We start from the raw sequence: 12243 nt of genomic DNA, 5'->3' as shown, positions 1-12243 counted from the left end.
AAATCACTTATATCTGGAGAGACTGGGTGAGTAAATTGTGTCTCCTGAGTTTTAATTTTTGGATGAACTATCCCTTTAAGTTGAACACATGTTTTACTACCTTGTGTCCACTGGGGGCTCCTGCTGCACTACCGTGGCAAAGAATGGCGAAGATCGTTATGTAAGCACTAAGCAGCAGTATTCTATGGGAAATATTTATATGGTAGCAATACCAGGGCGTCGTAAGGCTACAAAACTTGTTTTTGGTTTGATTGATATTGTTGCGTGCCTGTGCTTCTGTTCTATTTATAATTCTGCAGCAGAGTAAAGCTGCTTGTGTTAGTCCCTAACAGAAACACCAAAGCCGATAGAAAGACTGAGTGGAAGTGCTATCATCACAGTCCTCGAAGCTCTGAGGTAATTTTTTCCATGGATAAAATGATCTGCTGTCACTTATGCATCAATAAATGCAGGCTATTTGTTGCTCGCTACAGTAGCAGTCTGCTGGATAGTTATTGTGATTTTGCTGTACTGACAGTAACGTTAGTGTCCTTCAATGCGCCATGCTATATTATATACTTCAAGGTTTTTCCTATCTTTTAATGCTAAGGAGCTCCAAATATGATGATCCCATTGTGAGGGACCTTCCTAAAATATAAAGACAGTTATTTTATAAAAACCTATTTATATGTGAATGTAAACAAAATGATTATGATATTATATGTTGATATGATTATGATATATGTTGATATCATATGATATATGATATGATATGTTAACAACAATGATATGTTGTTAATGTCTTGAATGTGCATGTTAACTTTGACAGACGTAAAAAAAAAAAAAAAAATAATAATAATAAAAAAATATATATATATATATATATATATACTATTTATTTATTTTACAAAATCTTTACTTTATCTTTTAATTTCCATGTATCTTCTAGCACCCCTCCTGGCCCCCTGGGGTCCTGGGACATTTGAAACTTTTAAAGCTTCACTTTTCACATTCTTTATATCGCATGCATTTGTATGAGCTCATATTTATTTAGAGATATGGAATATTGGATGAAAAATTTACTTTTCTTTTTATATTATTACAAAAAAAAGTTACTATCATTTGTAAAAAAAAAAACACTTAAATGGTGACCAGTTACAGCATCTACAGTCTACACACTTATATACAGTCTACACATACACCTATAGGCCTATACATTTTTATTTTTTATTTTAATTGTGCATTTCACCTATTATTAAATTTAGATTACCTTTTCTCGCAAGTTTATGTATTCTGTTATATGTAAATCTCAAAATTGATATATATTTTATATATTGCGTTGCCTAAAGTTACTTACATTTAGTAGCATTTATAAGTTGATTTTAGTTAGTGTTTTATTTTTTATCTAATTAAACAAAAAATTGTAGGATTTATCTGCTATTTATCATAAAAATTATTATTAGTTTATCATAATCAGAATTTTAATATTGACTCATTTCTAATGAATTTAACCTAAAATCTTGTTGTTGAAAAAAGTGTATTTTGTAGGAAGAGCTTGGTAGAAATATTGTAAATCATATCATTGCTGGAGCGTTTGAATAATCACAATGGTTTGTATGAGAAATATTCTTATATGTATTTCAGATTAGTTTTAGAAATATTATATGTATATACAGTGTATAATATTTCATAAGCGACATGCAAATATAATAGTCAATATTATAATATTTACCTTTTTATGCATTATTTATCCCTTACAGTCACAGTGATGATCTCTCAGATCACTCCCACTCTGTACCTGAGTGGAGTGCAGGCCCTGAATCAGTCAGCGCTGGACCACAGAGGCGTCACTTTGCTGGTGAACGTTTGCGCTGAATATCCCTGTCCCGAGTATGAGGGGGTGAAATGCATTTGTGTGCCGGTGGAGGACCGTCCTCACGCCCCTCTGGACCAGCACTTCGACAGCGTGGCTGAGCGGATCCAGCAGAACCACACTGGAAGCTCGCTGGTTTTCTGCTCGGCCGGTAGAAGCAGGTCTCCGTCTCTCATCATGGCGTATCTCATGAGGTTTGAGGGAGTCACACTGCTTCAGGCTCATCAGCGGGTTGTGGCTGCGCGGCCCTTCATCCGCCCAAACGCAGGGTTCTGGAGGAAACTGCTTCAGTATGAGAGGAAACTGACCCACTGCAACAGCATCAGGATGGTGGCCACCTCGCAGGGCGTCCTACCTGAGGCCATCCAGCTCACACAGGACTCGTCATACTGCCTTAATCTATAATTCAGGAGGACGTTTTGAACTGGATTTATTTATATGGTGTGCCTGTGTTTTAAAACTCTTTAAAAATCTTGATCATGTTTATACGAATCAAAAGATCATGTATTTTTAATAACATGTTTGAACATGGTGTTTCATGGTATTACCAAGAGAGTTTATTGAACTTTTAGACAAAATATAAAATAAAATCTAAAACAATTTTGCATATGTGTTTTATGTTTTGTACCATAGATACATCAGTCTTTTATGGCAATAGTATTATAGTGAGAATATGCTCACATTTGGGATTTTATAACAGTTTAACAACATATAAATGTCAGTTGTCAATTTATATCTCATAATATGTCAAAATAAGAGTTATTATCAATGCTCTGTAGTTTTAATTATATATAAATATAATTCAATACTACGATAAAGGAGCCTGTTTTAACATTTGATGTTTACATTTTAACAGGAAAGAAAATTATGTAGGCCTATATATGGATCATCAAGTAACTAATTGTTTCAGTCCAATGTTCTTCTTGAAATATTAATTAACAATAATAAAGATATTCTAACGTTTAAGTTTATGTACATAATTTAAAATTTCACTTCAAAAAGACCTGTAGGCTATAGGCCTACCTCAACATAACGTGTATATTTTTAGAATGACACATAATTAATTATATTGTGAACGCTGCCCAGGGCTGTGTTTCTCTAAACTTAAGCATCGTGAGCTAAGTTGATCGTAGACCATGTTGGCGAATTCTGGTAATGATTCTACAGTGTACGGGGCGAAATATGATGGGCGGGGCAAACTCAGACATGGTTCATGTCGAGTTCATGTTACGTCATGCGGTTTTCGAATCTAAAAGACGTCGATAATAAAGGTAAAATGTAACAATCCCGTTCACGTTGCTTCAAAACGCGTCCCTGAAAAGCCAGGTGAGATTCTTTGTGATTTCGTCATCGTTTTGTATAGCCGTCGTTTCAAGTGGTTAAAGTTCAAAGACCTGCAACTTACAGTTTTGTGACTGCAGGTTATTTGAAGTTACTTCAATGCTAAAAAGTGTACGTCAAAGTAAATTGTCCACATGCCACTTCCTTTACCGCATAAGGTAATACCATATGTGTCGCAAAACTGTCTCCAACAATTGTAGACATTCCAAATAGGTGGATCAGCTTTAGCGACGTTACCTTTGTTTTATTTCCTAGAGGAAAACGTATGAGACACCATGGACCAAGAGCGTAAGTAGGCTACTATTACATGGTATAAAAGAAGAGAAAGTCATATGCAAAATATTGTCTTCCTTAGACTGATTAAAAATTAAGTGGCCCAAATAAGTATTTTCTACACTTAAAAATGTATGGATGTCATTTATTTATTTTTGCTGGTTCTATACTTACTTTAACGTTTTATTATTTACTTCTGTGGGTCTTAATCAGAGGACAGGATGACTTAAAATGATATATTATTATTAATAATATAATTAATATAACTGTCACAAACTTGGGGAAAAAAAGAAAATTGGGGAGCCTTCAAGTAAAAAAGGTTGAGAGCAACTGATCTGTTTGCAATGGAATTAATGTTTAAGTGTGACTTAAATCAAATGTCCAAATTACTCTTTGATGTTTAAAATATGTATATGTTGAATGTCTAAAATGTGCTGTTTTGACTTACTTTCTTGTGACCAATTATCATTTTATTATCTCTCCACCAGGGGCTCAGTTTGTGGATGCCCATTGGGCGAACCTTGTCCAGAAAGTAATCATGGTGATGCCGATAGCGGATGAGCTGCGGTCAGCTGGTATGCTGGAGTGGGAGCCGTACTGTAAGATCAAATCAGCAGATATCAACCAGAAGAAAATGAGAGAGTTTTATGAAGTACTGCACTCTGGAGGAGACAAGGTTAAATCTGCCTTTTATTCTAGTCTGGAAAAGCATGAGCAATCTCTGTTTAGAGACTTGGGTAAGAGCACACTAATTTTGGCTATTATGCCACATGCATCTAGACCGTTGTATTGAGATATGCTCTGTTAAATGTTACCTGTAAAATACCTTTTATAGGTAGCATCACTCAAACTGCAGACACGCTTGTAAAAAGCTTAGGTGAGTATTTCATCTTAATTTGTTATCTTCATGTGTTCAATTAAGTTTTATTGGACTTAAATGCTTATGCTTAGGTTGGACGCCTCTTTAAATAAATTAAAAATATGCAAAGTAAAAGTTTTTTTTGTAAGGAATAAGGATAGTTAAAGGATAATTCCGGTATTTAACACCTTGAGTCTATATTGTAGTTTGTTTTGGATGAACAAGAGTGGTGGACAACATTTTTTTGACAATGGTTTCTCTCTCGAGTTTTTGACTATAAAAGAATTGGCCATTGACCCATTTAACATGGGAGTCAATGTGCATGTCCGAAAATGTCATTAAAACAACCTTTAACATTATTTTTCAAAACTGTGCAACTCACCGAGTGATTAGTGATGTTAGTTGATGTTCCAGAAACAAAAAGTGTTGCGAAATACAGTTTCTGTCGTGTTTTATTCGTCATTTTGTAAAATCCCATTGTTGAAAAAATAGTTCCACTATAGCAAAATAAACGGATTGGAATCATATATTGCGACGATATATTGTTTATAATCATCAACGAACACCACTAACCACTCGGTGAGTTTAACAGATTTGTAAACGAACATCATTGGCTGTTTTAATGACATTTTCGGACATGCACATTGACTCCAATGTTAAATGGGTCCATGGCCAATTCTATTATAGTCAAAAACTCGAGAGAGGAACCATTGTCAAAAAAAATTTGTCCACCACTCTTATTCATCCAAAACAAACTACAATATAGACTCAAGGTGTTAAATACCGGAATTATCCTTTAACACAAACATGAAAATGCTGTCATTTACTCATCTCTCTATTCCATATAATGGGAATTAATGAGGACTGAGGCTGTAATGCTACAAAATGACAAAAAGCACCACAAATTGGTTCAATTGACTTGTGCTTTTTGTGATAAACAGACAAAGAGACATTCAAAAACCAATTGATTTTGTGGACAAATGGAATTGACGCTCTATTTTTGTGGGCCATCCAAGTTTCAGAATGGATGATTATAAGTGAATATTAACTTAAATTTTGGTTAAAAACTCTTGGAAAATTATGCTTTTTTCTGTCATCTTGGGGCTTTACAGCCCCAGTCCCCAATCTCCAGTCACTTTTATTATGGAAAAGAGACAGAAAAAGTAGCTTGAAACCAGATGAGGGTTAGTAAATTGACACAGTTTTCATTTTTATCAAAATGCCCTTTTAAATTAAGTTTAAGTATCTGCATTTTATGTTATGCAACAGTGCTTACAAGCTGATATGTCCATATGTCTAATGAATTTAAAAATTAATTATACACAGAGAAATATAAGAAGTGGATCCAGAAGGAATATGAATATGTGAGTGAGTATAACTCTCTGCCTGGTGAATATGTGCTGTTGTCCAAGCGCTACACACAACCTCTGATCATCACGAGACACAGAGAGAAGAGAGAGCGAGAAGAAGAGATGTGCTCGGTGGGAGAGAGTTTCCAGCAGCTCCTCACCTCCAGGAATAATGCGGACAAGGGCAGCTCGGTCTTGGATGCGCTTTTCATTGCCGATAATAAAGGAGTCAGTCCTAGTGCTGTCATTCTTCAGGGCAACTCTGGGCATGGCAAATCCGTCACTGCTCAAAAGATCATGCTAGATTGGGCATCAGGAAACCTCAGCAGAGAGGAATTTTATTGTCTATTTCACTTGAAATGTAAAGAAGTGAACCACGTATCTGGAGAACAGAGTTTGGCGGAGCTTTTGAGCTACAACTCCAATTTAACATCAGACCAGATCTCACAGATCCTGCAGAAGTCACCAGAGAAAGTTCTCATCCTCATTGATGGATTCGATGAGCTCAGGTTTTCATATAGTGACACGTCGAATACGCCAAAACTCAAGCATCTCTCTGAAAAAGCTCCAACTGAGGCTTCTCTGAAGGCCCTTTTGAGGGGCCACATCTTGTCCGAGTCCTTCCTGCTGGTCACCACCAGATCTACTGCTACAAAAATCCTGGGCGGTCAGCTCAAGCACCCTCAGCGCTTCACCGAGATGATCGGCTTCTCCGAGAGGGAGGTGGAGGAGTACTTCCAGAGGTTCTTTCAGGATGAAGGACTCTTCAGGAATGCTTTTGACTGTGTGAAGGCAAACGAAACCCTCATCACCGCCTGCTCCATCCCTGTTATCTGCTGGATCATCTGCACGGTTATGCGGGAGAGGTTCAGTGACGGTGCGGATGCGACAAGTGGACTGGAAACCACCACCTCCATCTACATTGACTTTGTGTCCACTCTACTGGAGCATCACTGCCAGAGTTTGAGTCAGTCCATCCCGACCCTGCTGAGGAGTCTGGGTCAGCTGGCAGAGAGAGGGATGCTGGAAAAGCAAGTGGTGTTTGAAGAGAAAAGCGTGCAAGAAATGGTTTCAGACAGTCCATTCCTGTGCAAGTTCCTCTTTAAGAGAAGAATCCGCCAGGAGACGATGTTCAGTTTCATGCATCTCAGCTTTCAGGAGTTCTTCACCGCTCTGTACTACATCTCACTAAATGAAAGAGAGTTTCTGGATAAACTAACAGAGTGGTTCCACTCTCAAACGCAAAGCTATCTTGCCCTATATTTGGATGAGAAGTTTCCACTGAAGTATGGATGTCCTGAACCTCATTTCCTGCCTGTGATTCAGTTTCTCTGTGGTCTCTCTAATAAAGAAGTGAGAAGCGCACTCGAAGAGACGCACAATCTGTCTGTCCCTTCCTTTGTACAGGCACAGTTGGAAGAATGGATCCTCCATGTTAGCACAATTAGAGACTACAATTCTTTGCCCTTCATTCTCCACTGTCTCTATGAGCTCCACGAGAAAGAGTTTGTGCAGAAAGCCATGGAAGCTTGGCAAGAGTTAGACATGTCCTGGGATCCACTGAGCAGGACAGACTGCTGGGCGTTGTTGTACTGTCTGGACTGCTGTCCTCACTTCAGAAGCCTGAAGATCAACTTTGCGGCTGAAGAGCTGAAGATGCTACAGCCTGTATTGTGCAGGACCCCCGAACTAGAGTAAGTGTGCAAATCTAGTGATGAACCAATAGGCCCTATGCACAGCTTCACTACTTCCTGAACTTAAGCAGGGACCTTTGTTTCCTGTCTGCCAGGATTGGCCAAACTGATTAATCCAGGTGTGTCTGACCAACAACAATAATCAGACACACCTGGATTAATCAGTTTGGCCAATCCTGGCAGACAGGAAACAAAGGTCCCTGCTTAAGTTCAGGAAGTAGTGAAGCTGTGCATAGGGCCTATACAGAACATTTTGGAGATATTGACAACTATCAGTTATTGTTATGTTTTGGAAATTAATATGATGGTTCATTCTATAAATGAATTGTGGTTACAGTAGGTTTAAACATGCTAAATGAAACAAAGAAGCATGAATATCTGATGCCGTATATATTTATGTATACCATATGCTATTTTAATAGGCTACTATAATAATATAACAAAAAAAAGGAAATATATTTCCAATATGAATTTTTAAATGTATAATAATATTACATTTAATATAAAAAATGATAGGCTATATAATATTATTTAAATGTTATATGAATATTCACATTTTTAGTTTTTACTGGAATCTCATTTCTACCTTAGAGTGAAACATTAAAAACCCAAAGGCGGGAATACACTACACAACTTTTAAAACACATCACACATTTGCTGACTTTGTGAATGGTTACAGAGAAACTTTGACCATCATACACCAAACGAATGAAGATCACACACTACCAGACTGTCAAGTCATTCTGAATACACACTCATTCAGAAACATGCGCCTCATTGCTTGCAGACGCATGAAATAATAAAACAAAACATGTTCTGAAATTGTCTCAAAATATCAAAAAGTTTGATATCATCTGACTGGATGGATTCATAGTCTGAAGCACCAATCACTACACAAATTTCTGTGAAATATGTCAACTCTGCCCACAGACATCCACCTTTGCATTGCGTGATCGTGCATTTTGGGGGGAGGAGCAATGAAGGGAGGGGTGTGTTTGTTTGGGTTGATTTCAAATATCTACAGTGTTTCTAAGAAAGCACTTACTGGACCTATAATTGTGAGAAAGTTAAAATTTAAAAATACTTAAACATATTCTTAATTTTTTTTGCGAGATATAAAGTCACATTTGTGGGATTTTAAACTGCAATTATGAGGAAAAAAGTGACAATTAAAAATCAAATTGTCAGGAAGTCACAAATCTATGAGAAATACACTTTATTAGCTTTTTTATTTGTTTAGTTTTTGTTTGGGGCGGGCTTCCATAGTTTGTTTGTTTACAAGCAAGAAACAAACAAATATTTAAAAGTTGGATGATCAATGTGTTAAATGACATTTATTGATTTATTCTTTTTAGGTTGACTGTGCAAAACTTTTCAGACACAGATGTCACTAATCTGCTCTCAGCTCTTGGAGAAGGAAAACAACTGAGAGAACTGAAGTAAAAACCAGTGACTTTTCTGCACAGAACTGCTAATGGTTGTGACTAATAAATGTCACATTGTAACTGATCAGATTATAAATCTCTTTCACAGGCTGAACAGCAGCTGTCTGTCCGATCAAAGTGTGCTGCAGGTTCTTAATGCTCTGCACAAACAGAAGAGTGTGGGTGGACTTCAGTTTGCGGTGAAGAAGAGCATCTCAGCTGACACCGCCCTCATCCTCACAGACTTCTTGCAGAGCAAAGGGAAATGGGAGGAGATCAGGTATCAGTAGTCAATTTGTTTTACATTTGCATACAGTAAACTGCACATGCATTCATAAATGATCAGTCCATCGCCAGTCACACATCTAAAACCCCAATTTTTTGCTTTTAAGTTTAGATATTAATGTTACAAATTTTGTTTCTGTACTCTGATTGGCAGTTTAAGGACCAATGATACGGAGAGTCTCTGCTCGTCTCTCCGGCTCTTCAGCTTTGAAGGAAAGCTTGTGTAAGGATCTCTCCCACACACCTGAACTCTAATCAGTTCCCTTTTGATCTGTTATATATATTTTTAATCATTAATAAATACATTTACATGTCACGTTTTCACTACAGTATATGATGTTGTGCAACCTCTTAACTAAGACTTGGACAAATAAACTTGATTATTGATTGAGATATTTGAGGAAATAAATGTGTTTGTTGTTGACAGCTTGAATGTGGTGAGGTGGTGTTCAAGCCCACAGAATGAACCGTCACTGTCAGAAATCATTCTGAAATGTCCACGTTCAGAGGTGTCCAGTATTAATGTCAAGAGCTTCCTACAGGCGTTTCACAGTGTCAACTGTATAACAGAACAGTATGTTTTCAAAACCACCTTCACCTTCACATGCTCTTTGTGTATGGAGATTACTCTCTCTCTAAATGCTTCTCTCTGTCTTTAGAAGTGCAGATTTTGACAGGCAGGTCGATGCTCTGCTGTCTCAGCTGACATCTGTGTCTGGTTTAAGCGCGATAAATCTTTCCGTTCCCTTCCTGACGGAGACCTGGGCTTCCAGAATCCTCTTCCTGGTCAAGTCTTGCACTAAACTGGCTGTGATCAGGTGACAGTTATTAGCTTTGTCCATGTCCCTTTAGTTTGTGTGCATTTATATTTGCAATGTACTTTATAAACGAGTCATTCTATGATAACTGTTGCGATCATTGTCCAAACAATTTTACATTTCATAAAAATAAAAATGGATATATAAAAAAAATATTAAACTATTACTATTTGTCCGGATCATGAAAAATTGCTATGCTTTTTTTATTTATAAAAAAAACAACAACTATATTTTGCCAATAAACAGGAAAGTATTGGTTTCTAATTATCCTGATAACAATAAAAAACAAATCTGCATTAAAATTGTCAGAAAGAATTCATTTATTTTCAGTTTGAAGAGGTTATACAATTTGGCAAATTGACTGAAAACAGTTGTAATGTGTAAGCTCTTGTTTTTTGTTGAACATCAAGTGTGCAATTTCTGCACTACTAGTTTCACCAAAGCAAACAGCAGGCACTTTACCATTGGTTGTCATTGATTCAAGCCAGTGTCGATATGCCAGGCTGGTTGGGATGCTAAAACAAAACAGACAAATATCGTGACAGCAGCACAGTAATACACTAACTAATACCTGTCTGTGGGGTAATGCATTTTAAAAGCCATTAAGCTCTAAAATACCTGGAAGAATAAAATTGAATTGCTGCAACTTTTTACGTTTTACAACCATTTCTTTTTACTTTTTCTCAGCAGAGTTGTAACAGTGTAGAATCACACATTTTTTTTTATATCAAGCTTATCTCTGTTTTGTAGTTTCCATGCTGGTTCATGGGGCTCTGATGGTACCAAGTGGCTCCCTGGCCTTTTAATGGAAGAGGGAATCAAGTTACTGAAGGAATCTGCAAAACCTTCTGAGTGCATTGTGAACATTATAGGGTTTGTCATTTACATCCTCACATATCTGTTTACTTGGAGTCATATTTTATGTTAATCTACTAGTGTTATAGACGGCTATATGAATGTTTGATAAATGTGAAATATATTAAAATATGATGTTTTTTGAATTGTGTATGAAAATACGCATGTTCTCTGATGTTCTTTCACATTTACACTTCTGTGCTGTGATCTCACACATTTATACACCTCACCTGGCAGCACATATGAGATTTTTCCTGGTAATATTTAAATAAAAATCCATTTCTTTTAAAATGAAGTGTTTCACGCTGTATTGAACGTGGTAAATGTGTGCTGGTGTTCTGCGTCTCTGTGAAGGTTCAGATGCAGTAAATCCTCTGACCGCTGCACACGTCACACTGAGCAGATCGAGGAGCTCATTTGCAACCAGAGAGTGACCATTGAGTTCTGTGGAGAGAAATGTACAGAAGACATAAAGTGAGTTCGTTAAGAACAATTAAGGGGCTTACGTAATGGATTTTATTGTTCTTATTATATACTGTAAAAATAAAATACAAACATTCTCATTGCTGAAATGTAATTTTCACTTATCTTTCCCTGCAGGTCTAAATTTGTACTGCCCGATGTAAACTGAAGCTGTCTTTTCGATAGATAAATAACTCCAAGTGTGTCTTCAGAGTGGCATCCTCGTCCGAAGGTCTTAAGAACTTTGATATTATGGCTAATCGAGTCTGAAGTTACGGAGAAACACTTTTTTTTCAAGTGTTTGACTATACCTGTTAGTTACTCCTGTCTGTAGATATTATTGAATTTTTGGTTACACTTTATCTTAATCTTATCTTACTCTTATCTCTATCTTTTATATTGTTACAGTGTACAATATATTTAAGTACTGTGTAATTTTAATTAACTACATGTATTATAGGGTTAAGGGTTAGTTGCATGTAATTGTGCATAATTTACTGTTATTAATTTACTGATTTTTTTATTTAAAATGTCTCATTACAATTTTAATATATTTTTATGCGTATGTTAGACTCGGGCAAAGACATGCCTGTTCGATTCAAGGCCCCTTTACTCTTATGAAAAAAGATGAAGCTACAAGCTAGCTTTAATAGTGTAAAAGAAATTGTTATGGTTTGATATGAATAAACTTTGTTTTGATCACATGCACTGCCTTTAGTGATGCTCCTGTGTTTTGGTTCTAGACAACTGTACAACAAGTCTAACAAGGACTCGTAATACTCAAAAAGAACAAACATAATTGTGTGAGAAGAACAAAACGATTCGAGTCACTGTGATGAATCGAAATCAATTTGACTTGCTTCTATTTGCTAAAACAAAGCATTAAAAGGAAAGGGATCATTGTTGTAGGCTACATGTCTTAATTGTTTTGATTCAGTATATTATACAGACTGCCATCGTCTGTCCTCTTACGAAAACACATCAAATCAACTGTTTCTCAAGTATGATTTTGCTTTGCCGTATTTCATGTT

At 36.5% G+C, this 12243-nt stretch overlaps 2 protein-coding genes across 2 annotated transcripts; both read left to right on the top strand.

Annotated features, from left to right (window-relative positions):
* The first annotated feature begins 103 nt into the window (after positions 1 to 103).
* LOC306997976 (dual specificity protein phosphatase 14) lies at positions 104 to 2457 on the top strand. Its single transcript, XM_079611644.1, has 2 exons — positions 104 to 396; positions 1740 to 2457. Exon 2 carries the CDS (start codon positions 1748 to 1750, stop codon positions 2255 to 2257), a length of 510 nt encoding a protein of 169 aa, XP_079467770.1. The 5' UTR covers positions 104 to 396; positions 1740 to 1747; the 3' UTR covers positions 2258 to 2457.
* A 725-nt stretch (positions 2458 to 3182) lies between these two features.
* Positions 3183 to 11919, top strand: LOC306997966 (NACHT, LRR and PYD domains-containing protein 1 homolog). Its single transcript, XM_079611625.1, has 13 exons — positions 3183 to 3351; positions 3449 to 3481; positions 3955 to 4203; positions 4302 to 4343; positions 5652 to 7368; positions 8724 to 8807; positions 8902 to 9072; positions 9232 to 9300; positions 9505 to 9651; positions 9737 to 9895; positions 10646 to 10768; positions 11105 to 11224; positions 11351 to 11919. The coding sequence occupies exons 2-13, from the start codon at positions 3469 to 3471 to the stop codon at positions 11379 to 11381; spliced, it is 2925 nt and encodes a 974-aa protein (XP_079467751.1). The 5' UTR covers positions 3183 to 3351; positions 3449 to 3468; the 3' UTR covers positions 11382 to 11919.
* The last annotated feature ends 324 nt before the right edge of the window (positions 11920 to 12243 follow it).

The sequence above is a fragment of the Phoxinus phoxinus genome (assembly GCF_949152265.1).
Source record: "Phoxinus phoxinus genome assembly, chromosome: 5".
In the NCBI taxonomy this organism is placed as follows: Eukaryota; Metazoa; Chordata; class Actinopteri; order Cypriniformes; family Leuciscidae; genus Phoxinus; species Phoxinus phoxinus.
Note: the sequence above shows the minus strand (reverse complement) of the source record. Positions and strands in the feature narration are given on the sequence as shown.

Bases quoted from the DNA above. Each gene is read 5' to 3' on its own strand.
- LOC306997976 (XM_079611644.1), top strand. From the start codon at position 1,748: ATGATCTCTCAGATCACTCCCACTCTGTACCTGAGTGGAGTGCAGGCC.
- LOC306997966 (XM_079611625.1), top strand. The intron at 7,369-8,723 runs GTAAGTGTGCAA...TATTCTTTTTAG, and splicing joins TGCAGGACCCCCGAACTAGA to GTTGACTGTGCAAAACTTTT. The intron at 11,225-11,350 runs GTGAGTTCGTTA...CTTTCCCTGCAG, and splicing joins AAATGTACAGAAGACATAAA to GTCTAAATTTGTACTGCCCG.